General features: G+C 42.3%; 1 protein-coding gene across 1 annotated transcript; it reads left to right on the forward strand.

Moving 5' to 3' along the window:
• Positions 1 to 1,155: 1,155 nt before the first annotated feature.
• On the forward strand, positions 1,156 to 19,945 carry col28a2a (collagen, type XXVIII, alpha 2a). Its single transcript, XM_042084585.1, has 36 exons — positions 1,156 to 1,353; positions 1,634 to 1,789; positions 2,606 to 3,183; positions 4,042 to 4,062; positions 4,170 to 4,229; positions 5,533 to 5,586; positions 5,811 to 5,855; positions 6,049 to 6,075; positions 6,204 to 6,248; positions 6,352 to 6,396; positions 6,595 to 6,648; positions 8,910 to 8,978; positions 10,020 to 10,088; positions 10,248 to 10,316; positions 12,141 to 12,209; positions 12,825 to 12,893; positions 13,915 to 13,983; positions 14,226 to 14,294; positions 14,412 to 14,483; positions 14,715 to 14,783; positions 14,882 to 14,953; positions 15,114 to 15,182; positions 15,346 to 15,414; positions 15,546 to 15,614; positions 15,727 to 15,795; positions 15,948 to 16,016; positions 16,276 to 16,344; positions 16,493 to 16,561; positions 16,660 to 16,740; positions 16,858 to 16,893; positions 17,017 to 17,053; positions 17,149 to 17,706; positions 18,102 to 18,373; positions 18,516 to 18,744; positions 18,875 to 19,066; positions 19,190 to 19,945. The coding sequence occupies exons 2-36, from the start codon at positions 1,642 to 1,644 to the stop codon at positions 19,195 to 19,197; spliced, it is 3,669 nt and encodes a 1,222-aa protein (XP_041940519.1). The 5' UTR covers positions 1,156 to 1,353; positions 1,634 to 1,641; the 3' UTR covers positions 19,198 to 19,945.
• The last annotated feature ends 531 nt before the right edge of the window (positions 19,946 to 20,476 follow it).

A 20,476-nucleotide genomic window follows, 5' to 3' on the forward strand; every position in this document is an offset into this window, starting at 1 on the left:
ATGCCTATGCCTAGGAAATAGTCTTGAAATCCTGCAAGTGGAGATCTGGCTTTAACTCTGAGCATGGGTATTGTCAGAAGTCAGCATGGCAGCACTGATCAACAATCACATGTTGATGACAACAGAAATATTGAAATTAATTCATAGGACCAAAGTATTATGTAATATATTTTTTCTAAAAATGTGCCAGATTAGGGTATAGCTAAATGCTTTTGAAGCAATGGTGACACTACAGATATTTAGATTAGGTCTTATCTAGTCTTATGTCTCTTTCCAAGGAGTTCTTTGAAGATCCATTCCCTCAAGGCAATGCCATTATAGTATAAGGATGTCAGACTAACTCTTATCCAACATACTCTCCTTGGTATTCCAAGCAACTTTTCCTTCCATTGGAAGATGTTCTTTGTTATTTAAATACTTTTTAACGTGTTTTAACTCATTGTTTTGGAACTTCTAAAGGCACATTGAGCATAAAGAATAACCTGGTATTTAATGTATACACAACATGATACATCTCATGCTTAAACAGAAACTAGAGAGAAAGGCAGAACAATTTATTTCCTTTGTCACCAGAGTTGGAATGTCATCAGTGTGGAATAGTTGTCTGTCAGATAAGGTCACGTGATGCCTACACTCAACACTTTTAAAACACACAATTTAATTCATCAGTAGGGACATAAGTTGCATGAACACTGTTACTGAACAGAACATTTTAGATCGATTCAACAATATATAACAATCATCAAACAATGACCTCCATACACAAAGAGAAAGGCCAGATGAGGTCACCACACCAACTTCCAATCACATGACAACCCCATAGTATGTAGTGGAATGTGGAATACAACATTTTATTGGCCTTTAAAGACACTGCTCACTCAACTTAAATTCACCAGTGGATGCTTCATAACTACACAAATGGAGTCAGTGTATAAAATGAACAACCTTAGGTGAAGCAAATTATAATTACTTATTAGAGTATAACAGCAAATTCCCCACAAAATATGCATCAGGGCATATCAGAGAATCTGCATAACTGGGCCAGCCCCCAGCTTTTTGGGGGGTGTCTGGCTTCCAGGGTTCTAGGCGGTCCCTCCTCTATTTAAAAGGAGGTAGGAGTGAAATGGGCTCACTATAGACCCAGGATGTCTATAGTGGCTACGGCATACTCAGGGAGCTGACAGGCATCATCCTTATCATCTTTCACTCTCTCTCTGTCTGTCTCTCTCTGTCTGATTCACTGACACTCTGCCTGTCTGTTTGCCCCCGCACCTCGCTCATCGCGCGCCACAAACAAAGGACCTGCGCACCTGGATCTGCAGCGCACCCCCGGGGCTTTAGGAGGGGTCCACAGTGAGTCTAGTCTCGCTCCGTCTCTGGAGATTGTTATCTTTGATGCAGAACCTCAATTGGCTTTGTCAAATGGAATATTTGACGCTAGTTAAGCTTCCTCAGCACCTGTCTTGACATGTCAGGGTTGCCACAGGATTGCTAGTTATTGCAGTGAATCTTTTTACTACATGTAACACTGCATGAAGTTAATTCTGCTCTTTTGTGTAAAATCATAAAAATGTAATGTGTATAATTGAAACCCATTCATATGCATTTAAATGTGAATCTTCCTCCACACCAGAGCGATAGATGATGCCCCACACTCTGACTGGGCTCCTGCTCCTGGCAGGGCTGGGTGTTCTGGCTCAGGATCACTATGGGGACAGACCAGGGACCTGGAGGATAAGGACCAAATATCTGACTGAAAACGCAGTGCAGACACTCCAAAGTGGAAAAGGTAAAAACATGCAGAGACTTGTGGCTCGTGGGCTTCAATATATCTCTCAATGAATTTGATGGTCTCATAAGGGTTATAATAAGCAATTTATTCCTGTGTGAATATGTAGTATTGAGTCTAGAGAAATCAGTACCACTTGATTACAGGGCAAGGCAAAACTATAAGATGTTAAACATGATATGACGACTGGAATCAAACACTTCACTGGGAGCACTTGACTTTCAGCTCACAGTGCTATGTTGATCTAATCTCTAGATCTATCGTGTCTTTCATGTTATCAGGCCCGAAGGGCTGTTTTGAACCTTCCTTTTAGCACGTCTGGGTGATTTATATTGACCCACATACAGCAGTAACTTATTTTATGTCTTATGAAGTGATGTGTGTGGAAAATGGTAGATCAATTTGGACTTTGACTCCTCACACTGTTACCACCATGACTGTGAAAGCAATGCAGAGTGTGTCAATGTAATGATGTAGAGTAGAGAGTAGAGATGCAACTGAATCCTAATATGGCAGTATGCAGTATGCAGTATGCAGTATGCAGTATGCAGTATGCAGCTTTGTAACCAGCTCTTCAAGCACAACCTAATGAGTGTTGTAGTTACTTATTGCCCTGGAGTTGCCGCATCACTGAAGTTTCTTTGATCCAACTCAAACCTCTGATGCATTTGAAAAGCTGTATACATCCTCTGATGAGGCCAATTACAGCTCCTATTTTATGTGGTAATAGTCATTCACAGCAGTGCCATATACAGTGTGACTGAAATCTACTGCATGGATGCACATCAATAGAGCTGTGTTCTGTGGTCTCCTCAGAAGCCATACTGGATGAGGACTGCAGCGTGGAGCTGGCCTTCTTGGTGGACAGCTCGGAGAGCGCTAAAGAGAACCATGAGAAGGAGAAGCGTTTCGCCATTGATGTGGCCGAAAAGCTGCCCAGCATTCGGCTCAAGACGGGCCGCAGGCTGAGTGGCAAGGTGGCCCTGCTGCAGTACAGCAGTCACGTGCTCATCGAGCAGACCTTCAGCCAGTGGCGCGGCATCGACAACTTCAGGACGCGCATCCTGCCCATCGCCTACATCGGCCACGGAACCTACTCAACCTACGCCATCACCAACATGACCAAGATGTTCGAGGCCGAGTCAGGACCCGCCGCCATCAAGGTGGCAGTGATGCTGACCGACGGCGTGTCGCACCCACGCAACCCAGACATCTTCTCGGCCACGGCTGACGCCAAAAACCAGGGGGTGAAGTTCTTTATGGTGGGCATTACACGCACTGCCAATGAGCCGGCCAACGTGGCCCAGTTGCGTCTACTGGCCAGCTCGCCCGCTTCACGCTTTCTCTACAACCTCCAAGACCAGGACATTGTCGAGAAGATCCTCACAGAGATTGTGAGTAAAGTTTGGTTAACTTTTCCTATTTCTCTGGCCTTTCTAGGTTTAGGTCAGTCTAGGTAGATCTATAAAGTACTTAATAGGATCCATAAGACATTGCAACCAAAGAGCTCCAATGCTAATGGTCCAGCCAAACATTCCTCAGTAATTATTAGTATTTGGTTACAAATCAGTGTGATGGGGGTTTGTTCCCTACATTCCCTACAAGGGTTTGCAATTATAACACAAAACCTGCATGGAGCCCACTTAGTGTTTTTTCAGCTGAAAATACCTACCATCCATGTGTAAAGAGTCTTTCTGTTTCTGAGGGTTTTTGAATTTCTATCTCTTAAGCTGTGAGCTCCATCTTTCTGCACTTGTCATTTAAAACAAGTACACAGGCCTTTGTGTGGTCGTCTGAGCACTGGTCTCCCTCAGAATATCCCCTCAGATCTCTGTTTCGTTCATTGTATTCCATGCATGTCTTGAATTTGCAGACCAGTGTTTTCATAACAAAGACAGAGTGAAATTTAGTATAACAAAGTTCAGGACTTGACATGTCTTGGGATCACATACCTTGCAAACCCCAGCCTGTAGAATTTGCTAGCACAAATTGCTTAATTGGGTGTTAAAATGTATGTCTGTATGTATGTATTCCCCGACAGTGATAAGAGCCTAAACAAGTACATATTCATAGTCATATATAATTTATTTGTCACATGCATGATTGTACAAGCATTAGAATTGTAATTCAAGCTATTCATATTGTTTGTAATTAATCACCCACAACTGTAAATTATTATTTCTTTCCTGTAATTTTGTGTATCTGAAAAATGATACCTTATTTTTATTGTCCTATTTTCTTCTTTCAAATAGGCTGAATTGGCTGAGGATGGGGTAAGTACTTTATTAGACCCTCAATAAAATATCTGGACTGTGATATGTTTTTAATGTTATAGTAAACATCAGTGCGTGGAATCATTTTTAATTTCCAATATTTCCAGTGTCCTTTGGCCCAGACGTGTACTTGTGAGAAGGGAGAGAGGGGGCCCAGTGGTCCAGTGGTGAGTTTAACCTCCTAATGAAAGAATTCTTTATACTTTTTTAAATCATCACATTCCCGCTCCTCGGAATCATTAGAGGACAGGTGATCTTTACCCAAGGGCATGAATTCTTTGGGAAATTTCAGAGAGGAACTGGCTAGGGTCTGACATTTAGAGGTAAGTGCATACTTTGTGAAAGTCGGGATAATTGCTGTCTTGCGATCCCACCATCTCCCACCCACCCCCAGCTCCGACTGACTGTCTCCCTCTGGGTGAATGTTGCCTGAAAGGTTTGAGGCGACTTCCAGATTTATTCTTTTTCTCCACGATACAGGCTAAAAATGTCGCCTCAGATACAGGGGAAATTTGCATGTTTCACGGTTTATCCACTTCCACACTTCTCACAGAGCGAGAACCCCAAGCTCATTCCTCATTGGTCCGAGAGCGACACATTTACTCACAGCAGAATGCGTCCCCCATGGAGACGCTGAGGGGGCCCCTAGTAAAGGTCTCCTCTGCCAATAAAACAAGGCTTTGTTACCATCATAAATAACACTGACGGCTGTCTCTGTCTTCTCCCACAGCTACTGAGAAGAAAAGACACAAAGTATCAGATGCAAGATCAGTCGATGTAATGATCACTTGCGTCAATGCTCTGGAACAATCACCTCATGGTTATTGACCAGGTGCAGAACTATGCCGAGCATTCTTAGAGCTGTAACTCACAGGCTGCCATTAGGATGCTCTTATTACGTTAATGGCCAGAAACCAGCCGTCCTGATGGATTACAGTTGTCATGGTCAACCCAGGTGCCGTTCAATCCAATGACCTCTTGCTCCTGACCAGGCAGAAACATGCCTAGTCACTGGTCCTCCTAACCTATCCATGCCCCAAGTTCAAACCTATACTTACACACTCTGCTATTATTCTGACTTTCACTACATTCTTGTTGGACTGTTTTCTCTTTCTGACTGGCCTGTAATCACAGACCAGGGTGTAGTCATCAGGTCAGAGATGACGTGGACTGGGTAGAGCTTCTACTCCCCTTCCATATCACCTATTTACACACAGACAGCTGAGATAGATGAGGGAGCTTTCTCTGTCACTCTCTCTGTCACTACTAATGTTATTAAAGTACAGCACAATGTGCCTCAGAGAGAGAGGCTTCATCCATGTGGAAATGTGAGGTCAGGTAACATGACCTTATATGGGATTTTGTCAGACACCTTATGCAAAGATGAGGTAATGGTCTCAGACGAATGTTAGATTTCAGTCATCTTGTTTCTGATCCGGTCTGCTCAAGCCTCTCCTCTTACCTCCACAGGGCAAAAAGGGTCGTTCAGGTGACGATGGCGCCCCCGGACTCAAAGGACAAAAGGTCACTAATCCATCTCCATTACAGCTGTAAATTCATCTAGAGTTGTGGAATTCCAGAGCATTGCTGTCGTTTATTGTTTTGTGACACTGACCATGTCATGTTTCCGTAAAAAAAAAGGTGACAAGTAGCCACTGGTGCAGCAGCACGGCCAGCCTGTCATTAAGACATGGCCATGATGAATGACTGCACGTGCATCACTCAATACTGATTCCTCTTCCACTCAGGGTGAAGGTGGGATTCCGGGACTTTCCGGTCGAGAAGGAGCAGAGGTGAGAGGTCAACATACCTGGGGAGAAATCTATCATGTCTGACTCGTCACTGGCCAGACACAAAACAATTATTATTTTCTTCTGCTTCTTCTTTGTCTTCTTCTTCCTCTTCTTTTTCTTTTTAAAAGCATTTACTCTGAATTGATTATGAATTATCTATCTGTGTTTTGTCTTGCTGCCTGTCTGTCTCTAGGGCAAACCTGGTTACAAGGGAGATAAGGTACGTAATCTGAGCAGTGATTAATCTTTTTTCCTCTTGTGGCTCAGTACGTCAGTGTGTCACATCACTGTGAATGCCCTGTCTCAGTGTTTTGTTGTGTATAACTAAAACTGCAATCAATTGTGCAGGGAGAGCGAGGTGAATGCGGAACTCCTGGAATCAAAGGAGACAGGGTGAGTATTCTGTTACAAGGACTGAGTTATTGTTGTCCTTCTCACATTTTGAGAGAACGTTTCAGTAGCATTTCAGATTTCATCATGTTAAATTTCCTCACAGGGACCTGAGGGGCCTGTTGGCACAAGAGGAACCAGAGGACTACAGGTATGCACAGATATACCGAGGATAAAAAAAGTACTATCTACACCTGTGGAAACAACATTGTGGCTAGATGTGACTTCTTAAAATAACAACCCTTAGAGAATAGAGAATACCATAGCAGAGTTTAACTTACACAGGCATCTACTATACTGTGGAGAATTGAGTAATTCTAAATTGTGCTTTCCTGGAATTCCCACACAGGGTTTACCAGGCCCACAGGGTGACATTGGACCTGAGGGAATACAGGGAAAGAAGGTTTGTGGTTTTTGTTTTCTGTGTTTTTATCCCATATGCCACATCGGTAATTACACGTTGCACTTGGAAGAAACAGACACAGACACTGCAGCACGCTAGCTCTCCGCTGCGCAACCATAGAAACGGAAGCACCAGTGTTCTGTGGTCGCAGGGTCATTTCCAGTCTCGTGTAATTGGCACCCCTGAAATCCACTGGCTTTGGGCCAAAAATAATCCCGCTATGTTAGCCGAACACCGAAAAGTGAATGCGTTCATGGCCCTATGACTGATGTACTGTATCTCCAAGAGGCAAGGGTCCTCTTTCTGCATGTAAGTGGGATAGTGCCTACAGCAGTAGCCTCATCTTTATAGGGTGTCACAAAAGATTGTCTGCAGTTTGTCATGGCCGTAACTTGTCCTTACAAGAAAATAAATACATTATCCTTCAGCATGATTACATGCAGGTGTTCTGAAGAAAAATGATACCAAAAACAAATACCACTCACAAGAATGCAGGTAATACGTAGGCTAAATGTCACCTATAGGATCTGTGATGTCCTACTTAGCCTAGAATGAGCCTGTAAATTTTGCTCGGACAACATTGAGTGGCAAAATTGACTATTTATCCTGCCATTCATCAGGCGCAGGTTCTCTGCTGTCACAGGCTCTCAATGCTGTTGTCAGGCATGCTTAAACTGGAATTCCGCTTAGACAACAGAGCTGTGGGCGCTCTCAGCCTAGAGAGCCCACAGTGGGAGACAGTCGAGTGTTAGCACTACCTCGGGGAAGAAAACCGAGACCTGTTGGGGGCCTGGCGCTTGGTAGTTATTTTAGTGTGTTTACACTAGTGGTCAGATCGTTTTTAGTTTTGTGCTTTGATGAGTTTGACATGACATTTTCAATGACTTTTGTGTTTTGGTTTGAAAGATTTAGTTGAAAAGTCTTCACTACATGTTAATGAGCATTGTAATAATCTTTACTTTCTGCCTTGATTGTGCAAATATACATAATGGAAATGCAGGTTATATAATACCTGCTTTACTCTTTTTTGTGCTGGTAATACTAGCTAGGAATTGATAATACCTCTTTTGTTTGGCATGATTTGGGGTTCAATGCTTTCTGGTCTGGATCAATAGACTTGGCTCATTCTCAAATATTAAATAACTAACTGTTTGGGGACTAGACTATAGCATAGTGTGTGTGTTAAGGTAGACAAAAGTTAGTGCTTTGTAACCAAATGTGTGAGATACTACTTTACTACTTATTTTTAGCAGATATCTGGTAATATCTGGGTAACATGACCACCATCACCATTAATCGGACAAATAGATAATGTTTGAAATTATCATGTAAGTACATCTCAAGACTACTGCCCTGATGAGCATCTATATTACCTGCTGCTATCAGCGGGCCAAATATTAACCACATGAATTCCAATACACATTTCAAGTTTTTGCCTGAAATCGCACTGTGCCTAATTACGAGGGCATTGTTCCCACCTCTTTTGGGGCCTACCATCAAATGTTTGACCTTTATAGAAAGCTGAGAACCTGTAGTTTTCTTAGGAAACAATAACTGTGTGATGTACTGACACAGAGTTACAGAGGCTAGAATATAGTTTTTTCTTTCTGCCGGAACTGACCACATTTCAGCCCTCTAGGTCACTTGATATCACTTAGAAACACAACTGAGCCCTAGCACCGGGTCTTGTGAAGCTGTGTGCAAAAGTAGATCAATATAGAATGAAAATATGAGTGCTTTAGGCTATTATTTGCCAAGGTATGCTCATGCGTTTTGTAAAATGCCTATGGAAACTCCCCATAGGACTTTTGGTTATCCAAAATGCATACTGACAATCAAATGCTTACTGCACATGTGATGAGGATAGAATATAATTATATAGAATAATTATTTAAATCGATGAACTGTCTTTCATACTCTTTCAGAGGCTTGTTCTACAGATTTGTACTAAACCTGATGTCAACAGTCCAAACAACTGCAGAATGATTTACTATTTCCATTCACATGCAAAATTACACACCTTAGAGGATGTCAAATATATAATTACCTTTACGCCTACACATATACCTGTAAGGCATGTACATTATAATCCCCCCAATGTTTAACAACTTCTCTGAAAGCTAGAGAATCCTGTGTTGATAGAAACACTTGTTTCTAACTAATGTTATATTACCATACTGTTCACAAATAAGCATCTGTGCCTCTTAACTTGTTATATTCTGATATATTCTGAGTTTGTGTATTATTGGCCGTCCACTCAGGGGGAGCGAGGCCCTGCTGGCCCACCTGGATTGCAGGGAGAGAATGGGATTGGTCTACCTGGACCAAAGGTAGGTTTTCCAACCATATTCACATATCATTTGTTTTTTTACACCAGGGCAATTCCATGGAAAATTACATTTTTTGTAACATCCATAACGCCAATAAAATGTGATGGTATGGTATGATGTGAATAATTACATAAAATTTGAGCATTTGCTATTTTTGGCTGAAGAATGTACATGAGAAAAAATGCACAAAAAATGAATGTTATCATTCACATCATACAAATGCCAAGGCATTTCACTGGCGTTATGGATGTGACAGAAAGTCCATTTTCTGTGGAATTGCCCAGCAACAGTTGTAACGGGATTAAAGGAATTATCCGGAGTAAAATGCACTTTAGATCCAGAATGAATTTCATCAAGCCAGTACCTTTCCGGAAATGTTGTCATCTTTGCTGCCATCTTTAGGGGAAAGTCCGTAGGAGTCGATTGCCAAGTGTGCTCTGGAAATTCACAATTTCGTTGCCGTTTAAAAAAAAAAAAAAAACATAGTCCAGTATTTCTTTTGAAATTGAAATGAAGTTGTATGGACTGGACTATGTTTTTTTGTTTTTTTTTAAACGGTGACGCGACGAAATTGTGAATTTCCAGAGCACACTTGGCAATCGACTCCTACGGACTTTCCCCTAAAGATGGCAGCAAAGATGACAACATTTCCGGAAAGGTACTGGCTTGATGAAATTTATTCTGGACTCTCTATCCGACCACATAAAGACCTTGGGATACTTCGGTTTGGCTTTAGGGACCCTCTACTCACTACCACGTAAGTGTAATGTTGTTTGGAACTGTAGAAGAGGTATAAAAATAGCGTTTTGTAGCGGCGAAATAATATGCCCTTCTCACTTCCACGGTAACAAGTTTTGACTAAAAACTGTAACATCGAACTTTCTCAAAACACATCCAAATGACATGATTTGGATGTCAACTCAACGTATGTACTCCCAATCATCCGTAAATTGATCTAAAGTGCATTTTACTCCGGATAATTCCTTTAAGAGGACTGGTCACAAAGCTCTTTGTCATAGATGCTCTTTATTGTCTAAATAGGGTGACCTAGGTTTCCAGGGGAGACCAGGACCTCCTGGGCCTCAGGGGATCGGCGAGCCAGGCCCACCTGTGAGTATGCCTGCCATGCCATCTAACCGTGAACAGCTTGAGACTGATTATTATGCAGTTATTCTTTAAGTTAACGCTAATTACTTCTAAAGAATTTGTTTGTATTTCCTGATCCTAAATGTGCCCTGTTCACACTATGTGATGTGACTTATTCCACAGGGGCCTCAAGGGCCACAGGGTGTTCAAGGCGAAAAAGGACCTCAGGGAGAGGGCTTTCCAGGACCAAAGGTAAACAGGGCCAAAATCACAAATACAGGACACATATCTGATATTTTAGGAGTTGTATTAAGAGATTTCCCAAGGTCACCGAGTACTGTGTTGGTACGAAAACAATCGGTTCTACCTAGCTCGAGTTGCTGCAGCCAACAGCTAGAGCTGGCAGGCAGGTATAGTGCTACTGTACACTCTGGGGGCATGAACATGGAGGCTCATTTGTAAAAGTTGGTAAAAACCACCTCAGTCTTTCATATTACAGATAGACTGCCACTGTATACTCACAGGATGCTTTGAGAAACATGAATAGTTTGGAATTCAGTTCATTATTCCTCCTCGCAGTCTTAACCACAGCACTGATTCAATCCAAAGCACAGAGAGAGGTCAAATACTGTATAATGATTGATTTGTTTTTAGAATGACTTCCTTCTGTTATGTAACTATGTTATTTACATTTACATTAATGCTGCATCTGACAAGACTTGCTCACAATCCTCTACAAATGTTTCCCTTTGTGCTGTTTATATGGCCATGCATGCCTGGGCTGGTAGAAACAGTACAAGTCCCCCATGCCAAAACATGTGAGGTGAATTGTGATTTGAATGGCAGCAACAACCTTAACACATTTACTGTGCAACACCAATGTGCACTGATGAAAGGGGTCTTAGAAGGTGTTGTTATAACAATAGCCTGCTGGCATTTCAACATTGATTCAACGGTAAATAAACATTATAAACGTTTTAAAAAAAACATTATAACGGGTGAATCAACGTTGAATTATGTGTTGGATTTGCAAATTGAATCAACGTTGATATCGCAACATTATTTCAACATCCGCCATTTCAACATTGGTGCTGATTTCCTTGATTTCTTATTTTACAACCATTTGTCAACATTTTACAATTAGCATTAAAACAGTGTTTCAACATTGACACAACAACTGACATTATTTCACCTATAATTCAACATTGATTTTCTTGACCTTTTTACAACCAACGTTGTTTCAATGTTTGTCTACATACCCTTTTACAACCATTTAGCATTAAACATTGTTTCAACATTGTTTCAACATTGACGCAACAACTGACGTTATTTCCCCTATATTTCAACGTTGAAGGTCGGTCGTGTGCCGGCTGGGTAGCTATTTAATACCCACATCTTTCATAAATGCCCATAATGTATGGGTAATACACTTTCATTAACTTCAAAGAGAAATGCAGTTTCTCAGGAATGCCTTTACATCTATGCCTAGCATAATTGTGCTTAACATTTGATATAAGTCCCATGTTGGAACCATAAACATCACATCAAGTCCTCAGGCAGTTCAACAGCTGTCAGGGCTGAACCCACAACTTCTAGGGAACTCCTCTTCCTCAGAAAACCAAAAAAGGTCAGATTAACTCTATGGGCAAGATCAAATCCCTCGAATTTAGCGAGCTACCATCTGTGTATCTAGGTTTCATTGTTTCTGATCACTGTTGAGGCAGTAACCACAACCTCTAGTGGTGTTCCTCTTGAACCTCTTGAAGACTTCTGCCTTGATAACAAATAGTGAGGTGTGGCACACAGCCTGAGGAAATAAAGATAGAGTAGGTCTTACAACACCATTATTAACAGCGGAAATGTAGACTCCACAATGCAATTTATACTGACAAATGATGACAGGGTTACAACAATACAATGTATGTACACAAAAGCAAATAAAGTTCTGAACAGGTTCATACAGTTACCAGCCAGAGATTGGAGATGTACAATGATGGTGGCTGGGTGGGTATGCAGGGATTGGGGGTGTAGGGCTGGAATTGAGAGAAAGCTGATGACCTCTCTTTTGTCTGGCAGGGAGACCGTGGAGTGGAGGGGCCGAAGGGGCCCCGTGGACAGTCGGGCATTGGAATCAAAGGGGAAAAGGTAGGCAGTAAATACATCAGCTACTGAATGCCATTCTCACCGCCATGCCATGTCTGCTCCACAAAAGAGCTAATGAAGTAATGAATAGCCCTGCAATTACACATGGGACCCTGCTAAGGAAGTCTTCTGGGAGAATGGGGCTGGGAGTCGCTGGGAAGGGCTGGCAAGGATCTGGTTGCTGTGGGAAAAGATGTGTTGAAGAGGGGAAAGTCTCAACACCTGTCAGACAATCTCTTAACACCTGTCTGCTGGTTTTAAGCCATTTGATCCTTCATTCTCCTGTGTTAGGCTAGTATTTAACATCTCAGTTTACTAAAGCTTGAGACCAACAGCAGTCAACTTATATGACTTAAGTGAACTTGGTAAGTGGAATGGGTCTCAACACCTCTGCACTGATTACAATAGTGTTCTAATACTATTGCTCAACTATTACAACTTAGCATATGCACAAGATATCATTTGAAACCTACCAACCTTTCTCATAACTACCACGACTAGCTAAATAGCAATGCCCAGTAGAGGTCCATGCAATAGCTTGGGCTGTTTGTGATAGGCTGTACTGTGACTATGAAAAATCTGCCTGCTGATGTTTGAGAATTTATGTTTGATGTGCAGGGAGAACTTGGGCCATCTGGTTTTCCTGGGCCTACAGGGCTTCCTGGTGTTGGTATCCAAGGTGAGAAGGTGAGTCTGTATAATTTTGCAACTGATTTCAGACAATTGATTATGTTTATGTTCTAATCTTTCAGTCTAAAGAAAGTGTTTCACTTACTATGTGTGCTTAGCAGGCTACATATAAAGTAGCCTACCTGTTCCGAAACGGCAACTCTGGCACAAGCCAGTCTTACAAACTTCACAAAGCCTTTATAAGTGGCTCTTTATACTTGTTTGTTGCTGTAGCTGGCCTTGTAACACAAAAACAAATAATTATAAGCATTTGTTTGCTATCAGCAATAACTGTCTTGTAACTGAGCAGACAAACAACTAGGACTTAGCAACCTGTCCAGAGAAGCTAATAAAACAATATGAATAGGCCTACTACTTCCTATCCTGTTGATTTTCACAGGATGCCATTTCAAAAGTCTTTGCAGTGGCGGCTAGCCAATAGAGGGCGCTATGGGTCTTCATTTTAAAATCTTTCAAAATCTCTTTTTCATTCTAAACATCTCCATAATATTCAATATCAATCTATCGATCTAAGTATGAGTGCTTTAAAATGCACAAAGCCTTTATTTTCTATATAAAAATCTAAATAATCATGTGACTATGAACTATTGAGTTTTCTGGATTCCCCTCTCTATGGGATACCATCATTGCATCAAGAAAATGTAATGGAAGTTCAACCAGTAATATAAATCAACTTTCGAGGCTAAGGGCTGCCGGTCCTGTTTGTACTTGTGTAGCAGAGGATGCCAGAAGGCCACTAGAACATGTTGCTGCTTTTGCATGACATTTTCATTGTGGTCTCAATCTTAGAGATATATGCCTATTTGAATGTTAAAATAGTTTACTGTGAAATTTGAATAGCTCATGACGAGCTCAAAGTGTATGTAGATTCAACTTGGTACCACATAGGCCTAAGTTAATGGATGGAGGGAAGAGACACATCTTTTTTCAAGCATTTTTTTTGTGCTTGGCTAAGGCTTCACTCGCTTCATTTATTAGCCACCAGTTTTAATACTCTTCCCTGATTTCCTATTTGTAGGGTGTAGAGGGTCCCAGAGGTCCACCAGGAGGTAGAGGGTCACCAGGAGAAGGCTTACCTGGGCCTAAGGTAACATCTTTTATTCCAGTCTAGTTATATAATACTTCTGCAACACTGAATGTGAATGTTTTATGTAATGTCACACCTATTCAAGCATTACAATAATGCATGACTCCAAGCAACCTCTAGGCCTTGAAGTTGGACTCTACTCATCTCTAGCCGATTGTCATACATACAAAGGCGCAAAAGAGCTTCTTCAAAATAGTGCTCACCTAACCCTGTTGTCTTTCTGGGTGTCTTCTACTTGATAGGGTGACCAAGGCCTGCCAGGAGAATTTGGAGCTCCTGGTGAGAGGGGGGTTGGAGAGCCTGGAGCAAAGGTAAAGCCTCAGCTCTAACAGCTCTGTCTCAGTTTTAATAGATTGGCAAACTAAATTTCACATCTTAATTGACTTTCCCTGCGAATATGAGATTTCTAACCTCCCACTGCTCTATAGGGAGAGCCGGGCGCCGCCGGGTTGGGAGGGTTACCTGGGCTTCCTGGAGAAGATGGCGCTCCTGGACAGAAGGTGAGTTTCGATGCCAACTTTCATCCTCTGTTTTGCTCATAATAGTTTTTTGTGATAGGGCTACTGAAAAATGCATCAGTCTGTTCTTGATGAGGAAACCCAGTTGCTTCCCACTTTCAGCAAATGGAAATTGTTGTTCACAGCACAATATTTAAAAGAATATGCCAACACTACCTATCATTTACCATTAGCATAGGATGGTAAAATCTTATCTAACCTTATGTTTTGCAGGGTGAGCCTGGGCTTCCTGGTATCAGAGGCCCAGAGGGAGCAGCAGGAGTTGGCATCCAGGGTGAAAAGGTATGAAGCCACTATGATTTATGTTATTACTGTATCAGGGATGTGCCCTAAAAAGCAGTGGGTTGCATGGTGTTGATGTGCCCTGTGTTATTTCCTAGGGAGACCAAGGGCAGCGTGGTGTCCGAGGGTTGACTGGACCACCTGGGATGAGTGGCCCCTCTGGATCAAAGGTGGGCATGAAGAAATTATTTAGCAAATTTTTAACAAACAAATACATTTATCTTTTAGTTTGTCCCTTGCCATAATGATAAGGGAGCAGCAATCATCTGTTGATGTATTATTTAATCATCTCATAGCTAAGATTAAAAATTGTACACAACCATTTCACAGGGAGAGCCTGGTGTGCCAGGAAGACTTGGAATGCCGGGACTGCCAGGACGTGCCATTGCAGGGGCTAAGGTAATGAACTCACGCTGGCTTTATCCTGCTTTTGCAATACATATGTCAGCGAGTACTCATTCCATAGGCCTGCTGCCAACAATCAGAACGCTTTCACAGAGCTCAGAGGAGTTCAATGGCAGCAAAGATTGTGAAAGTCTGACATCACTTTTTCCTACTATAGGGTGACGTTGGTCCGCAAGGGCCTTCTGGGCCCGTGGGTGAGACTGGGTATGGATTACCAGGTCCAAAGGTAGGAAAATAATGTCAAACATGACATAGATGGACAATGACATTCACTGGACATATCTCAGTAGAATAGATTAATAGGAAGACAGCCTTGGTGATTGACTGACTGTGACCGACTTTTATTTTGAACACCAGGGTGATCGTGGCGGTCCTGGCCCACCTGGCCCATTCGGGTCCAAAGGGGAGGGCTTCCCTGGTCCAATGGTGAGTGCACAATGCTCTTACACGAGACCCTCTGAATGCACACATCCTCTCTGCCTTCAGAACCATTATGAGAGAAGAATGCATCCAAATAAATAAGATGCTTTGTCCACAGGGTCCTCCTGGTCTTCCTGGACTTCCAGGAGAGCCTGGGCCTGAGGGAATTGGCTATCCAGGACCTAAGGTAACATCACTGTAAAAAAAGAAGATATGTCAACTGCTGCATTTTATCATGTATCATGTATTTGTAGAGTCTCTTTGAACTAGTGTGTATCTGTGGGTAGTTTGTGCATTGGGGAAATACAGTAATGTGTGTTATTGTGTTATTGTCAAAAGGGTGATGTTGGCTTCCGAGGCCTGCCAGGTCTTCCAGGTCCTCCAGGGGAGGGGCTACCAGGACCACAGGTATCACAAAAAATCAAACTTGCTAAAAGTTTGTAAAAGTAACATAACATTTGTAACATTTCTATAAGCAACAAGTTCCTTGTTACAGAAAAAAGCAACACAAAAGGCTCTGTCTTCAGTCATAGTAATAACATATAGAAACATCCAGCAGTGAGGTGACCGAAGGTCTTAGATGTTTGACTCTTCATCTCCATTGCCATGGCAGCAGCAGAGTTCTTCTCTGTGTTCCCTCATTAATCCTGCCCACCCGCTGTTTCAGGGTACTATTGGACGACCAGGCCCTTCGGGCCCTGCTGGACCCCCAGGGGAAGGCTTGCAAGGCCCCAAGGTATGTTAATAAAGGTCTTCATCACACAGAGAGAGACGTGGCCCGTGACCTATGGTTTTTATGCTCCTGGTGTAATTTAGTGGTGAACTCTGTGTAAACAGGGAGGAGAGAGTAATAAACATACGTTTTTTTAAATTATCTTTTTTAGGGTGACCTGGGAAGTCAGGGAGTATCTGGGCCGAGGGGGCCACCGGGAGAAGGTTTCCCAGGCCCCAAGGTGAGAACACTCATGGGGAACCCTGTCGCAAGCTGTTTGGGAATGCTGCTTGATCTTAACCTTTGTGTAATGACCTGTGCTGTGTCTGGTCTATGCAGGGTGACAGAGGCCTGCAGGGTGAGAGGGGAAACAAAGGAGTTAAGGGAGATATGGGCGACCCAGGACATCCTGGCGAGGATGTGAGTTGTTAATACAGAGCCAGTGCCAACAGTTATAAAAGTGGTAACAAAGTTGCCAATCACAGTTCATGTTTTCTGTGTTATTGATTGACCTTTAATGTGTTCTCTTGACCTCAGGGAAGACCAGGAATAAAAGGAGAAGTAGGACTCACTGTAAGTTGTCTGAGCCATTAACTACAAGATGTATTAAATACCAAGATGTTGAATCCTAGAAAGGCAGCTATGCTTTTCTGTGTTTTTCCCTAACATCCAACTCTGTAATACCATTCCTTTCAGCGGGAAGATATCATCAAACTGATCAAGGAGATCTGCGGTGAGGCCCATTCAGAGTTAAAGATGACATTCATAAAAGTCTTTGCGTGAAGTCTTATCTATAATGAGATGCTTCTCTATCCCCCATATTTTCAGGATGTGGTATCAAGTGCAAGGAGAGGCCCATGGAGTTGGTGTTTGTTATCGACAGCTCAGAGAGTGTGGGCCCAGAGAACTTCGAGATCATCAAAGACTTTGTCACGGCGCTGGTCGACCGCGTCACTGTGGGAAGAAACGCAACCCGTATTGGCATGGTTCTCTACAGTCTGGACGTCCACCTGGAGTTCAACCTGGCACGGTACACGACCAAGCAGGACGTCAAGCAGGCCATCAGGAAGATGCCCTACATGGGTGAAGGCACCTACACTGGCACTGCCATCCGTAAAGCCACCCAAGATGCCTTCTACAGCACCCGCACTGGTGTCAGGAAAGTGGCCATTGTTATCACAGACGGACAGACCGACAAGAGAGAGCCCGTCAAGCTGGACATTGCTGTGCGGGAGGCTCATGCTGCCAACATTGAGATGTACGCCCTGGGGATTGTCAACAGCTCAGACCCGACCCAGGCCGAGTTCCTGCGTGAGCTCAATCTGATCGCCTCAGACCCAGACAGCGAGCACATGTTCCTCATTGATGACTTCAACACCCTGCCAGGTAGTGGCCCTGCCAACTGCACATTGTGAGACACTGTGTGTGTGTGTGTGTGTGTGTGTGTGTGTGTGTGTGTGTGTGTGTGTGTGTGTGTGTGTGTGTGTGTGTGTGTCTGTGTGTGTGTGTATTATTGCTGCAAAAGAAATTGCCCCATTTGGGACAAATTAATTCTACTACTACTACTATTACTACTGCTACAATTACTACAACTACTAGTGTACAGTCCTTGTGTCATACAGTTACGCATTTCCTAGATACACATCCACACACTGCTTCATGCGGCCTTCAGTGTTAATATGACCTAACAAATATGAGGCCATGTACAACAATGAAAAGTATTTCAGTGGAAGTGCATTGATTGCACAATATTCAGCTTGATATTCTATTTCTTTGTTTAGCTCTGGAATCGCAGCTTGTGAGCCAGTTCTGTGAGGATGAAAATGGCGCCCTCATCTACAACCGTGTCACTAATGGCTATGCCAATGGTCATGGCACAAATGCAAATGGACAAAACGGGTATGGTATCTATGGAAACAATGGCTATGGGAGCAACTATAACCATGAGGAAGGGACAGTGGAGAAGAATCCAATCATCACGCCTGAGAGCTACAGCAGAGCCCGAGGAGACACGTTCACTCTCCCCATCAACTCTGGCCCAGCCCCTGCCCAGGTACACAAACCTTCATCTTTACCAGTCACAAGCAACACAATCCTAATCATCATACAGGCTTCAAAAAATCAATAGTTGTTTTGAGTTCTTCTCAATAATCAGTGTTTATTGTCTATTATTGTCTATTAATGATCTGCCACAGGACCATGAAGAGGATGACTATTATGAGGGAGAAGATCTGGACCTACCACACCGTGGCAAGATCGCTATTGTGAACAAGACGCTTCAACCTATACAGCCAGTCGCTTCTGAGAGGGAAGATACCCTCTCCAAAAGAACAAGTTCATCCTCCTCATCTTCAGCATCATCAACTGGAGTTTTGGGGTCCACCACATATTTACAGCCAGAGACACCCCCTGTAGTGGTTTCACGTAAGTATATGCACTGAAATTGAATGCATTCTTATCCCGCGCCACTTTCACTGAATGGCTCAAAGAAAATGAATCTTAACTCTGTACACACTGTCAGTGTTTTGACTAAATCTGCTTTCTCCCTGATCAGAGAGACTACCCACAGATGCTCGTTGTAACCTGGCTTTGAGTCAGGGCAGCTGCAGAGAGTATGTCATTCGCTGGTATTATGACAAACAGGCCAATGCTTGTGCACAGTTCTGGTATGGTGGTTGTGATGGCAATGACAACCGTTTTGAGTCAGAGGAGGAGTGTAAGAACTTATGCGTCTATGGACGGACAGGTAAAGTATATTCCGCCTAATTTTAATTTCCTTTAGAATAAGTTTCCTTAACATCACACCTGAGATTTTGTCACAGTACCTGCAGAGAGGGTTAAGGATCTTTGGTATCTGCTTTCTCTACAGTTGGTTAAGAAGAAAGATGAAAATGGGAATGCGTGAACTCTCAGTGAGTGAAGAGAGTGAAGAAGATCATCTTCTACAACACCCAACAGGACCTTAAATATTTGCGTGGCAGCACTGTTTCTTACATGATAAATGTCTCTAACAGAAAGGACAAAATTACATTGTCCCCCATCGACAGAACTGCTTACTATTGATTTCCTAGGTATCCACTCTGTTAGTGATCCAGAATTTAGTGTTCAGTATTGTCGCTGAAATAGACCCATACCATCACTTGTTTTGTTTTCAGTTGTGTGTCTTTTACTTATATTTGCAACTCTTCAGGGGACGCTGTGTAATCCTATGCCTCTGGACAATGGCATATGTTTGTGCCTTGTCTTAATTCAAAACTTGACTGAATACTGTGACATTTCACACCCTTGTAGGAATTTTATAATGGACAAAATATAAACATCATGTGATTTCAACTGTTGAAAATGTAGATAACAGTAGCAGAAAAACAATAGATATTATTTTTGTAGGCAATATTTGGAGTGCTACATTAGTTGTGTAATCTATGACTGGATGCAAAAAGAGCATCTCTATTCAGTGGGTGTAGTCTTAATATTAAAGAATAGACAGACTACCTGCCAAACTAGCTAACTGTTGACATTGTTTATGAAAGTGGGTTAAAGACATTGTATTAAATACATGTTTTCAATGAATAATAACCTCCGATAAATCTGTTGGTGCGACTGAACTTGTGACTGTTTTTTCTTTTCACAGTGATGTTTTGTACTTTTTTTAAAATAAAACATGTAATGTAAATAAATGTTGTCACTTGATGAAGAGTAAAAAGCTTTTGTAATTGTAATGTATTTATTTGAACAGGGACAGTGCACAAAAAACATTATTAGATGTCTAGTTTCCGGCCGTAGTCCCTGGGCAGATAGATGGCGCAATAAAATACAGACAAAGTATTTACAGTATACAGTACAGATACACAAAGTCCTAAAAAATCTACAGACATTATCGTCCCCCTATCCCACCCCATCTAAAGCTAAAACTAGACGCTCCCCACCCCCCATACACACACAGTAATTTAGCACAGCAATTCATAGGTGGGAGCAAGTCTGCTTTGTTAATAACCAATGCTTTGTTAAGCGTGAGAATGAGTGCAGTAAGGGAATTTCTTATTATTGTAAGGTGGAAAAAATGAGATCTCTCATCTCGACTAATCTTCTATAAATACTGCAGAAACTCCTGACCCTGGGGAAAATGCTAGATTGCATGTCAATCATATGCACCACA

The sequence above is a fragment of the Alosa sapidissima genome, chromosome 2 (genome assembly GCF_018492685.1).
Source record: "Alosa sapidissima isolate fAloSap1 chromosome 2, fAloSap1.pri, whole genome shotgun sequence".
NCBI lineage: Eukaryota > Metazoa > Chordata > Actinopteri > Clupeiformes > Clupeidae > Alosa > Alosa sapidissima.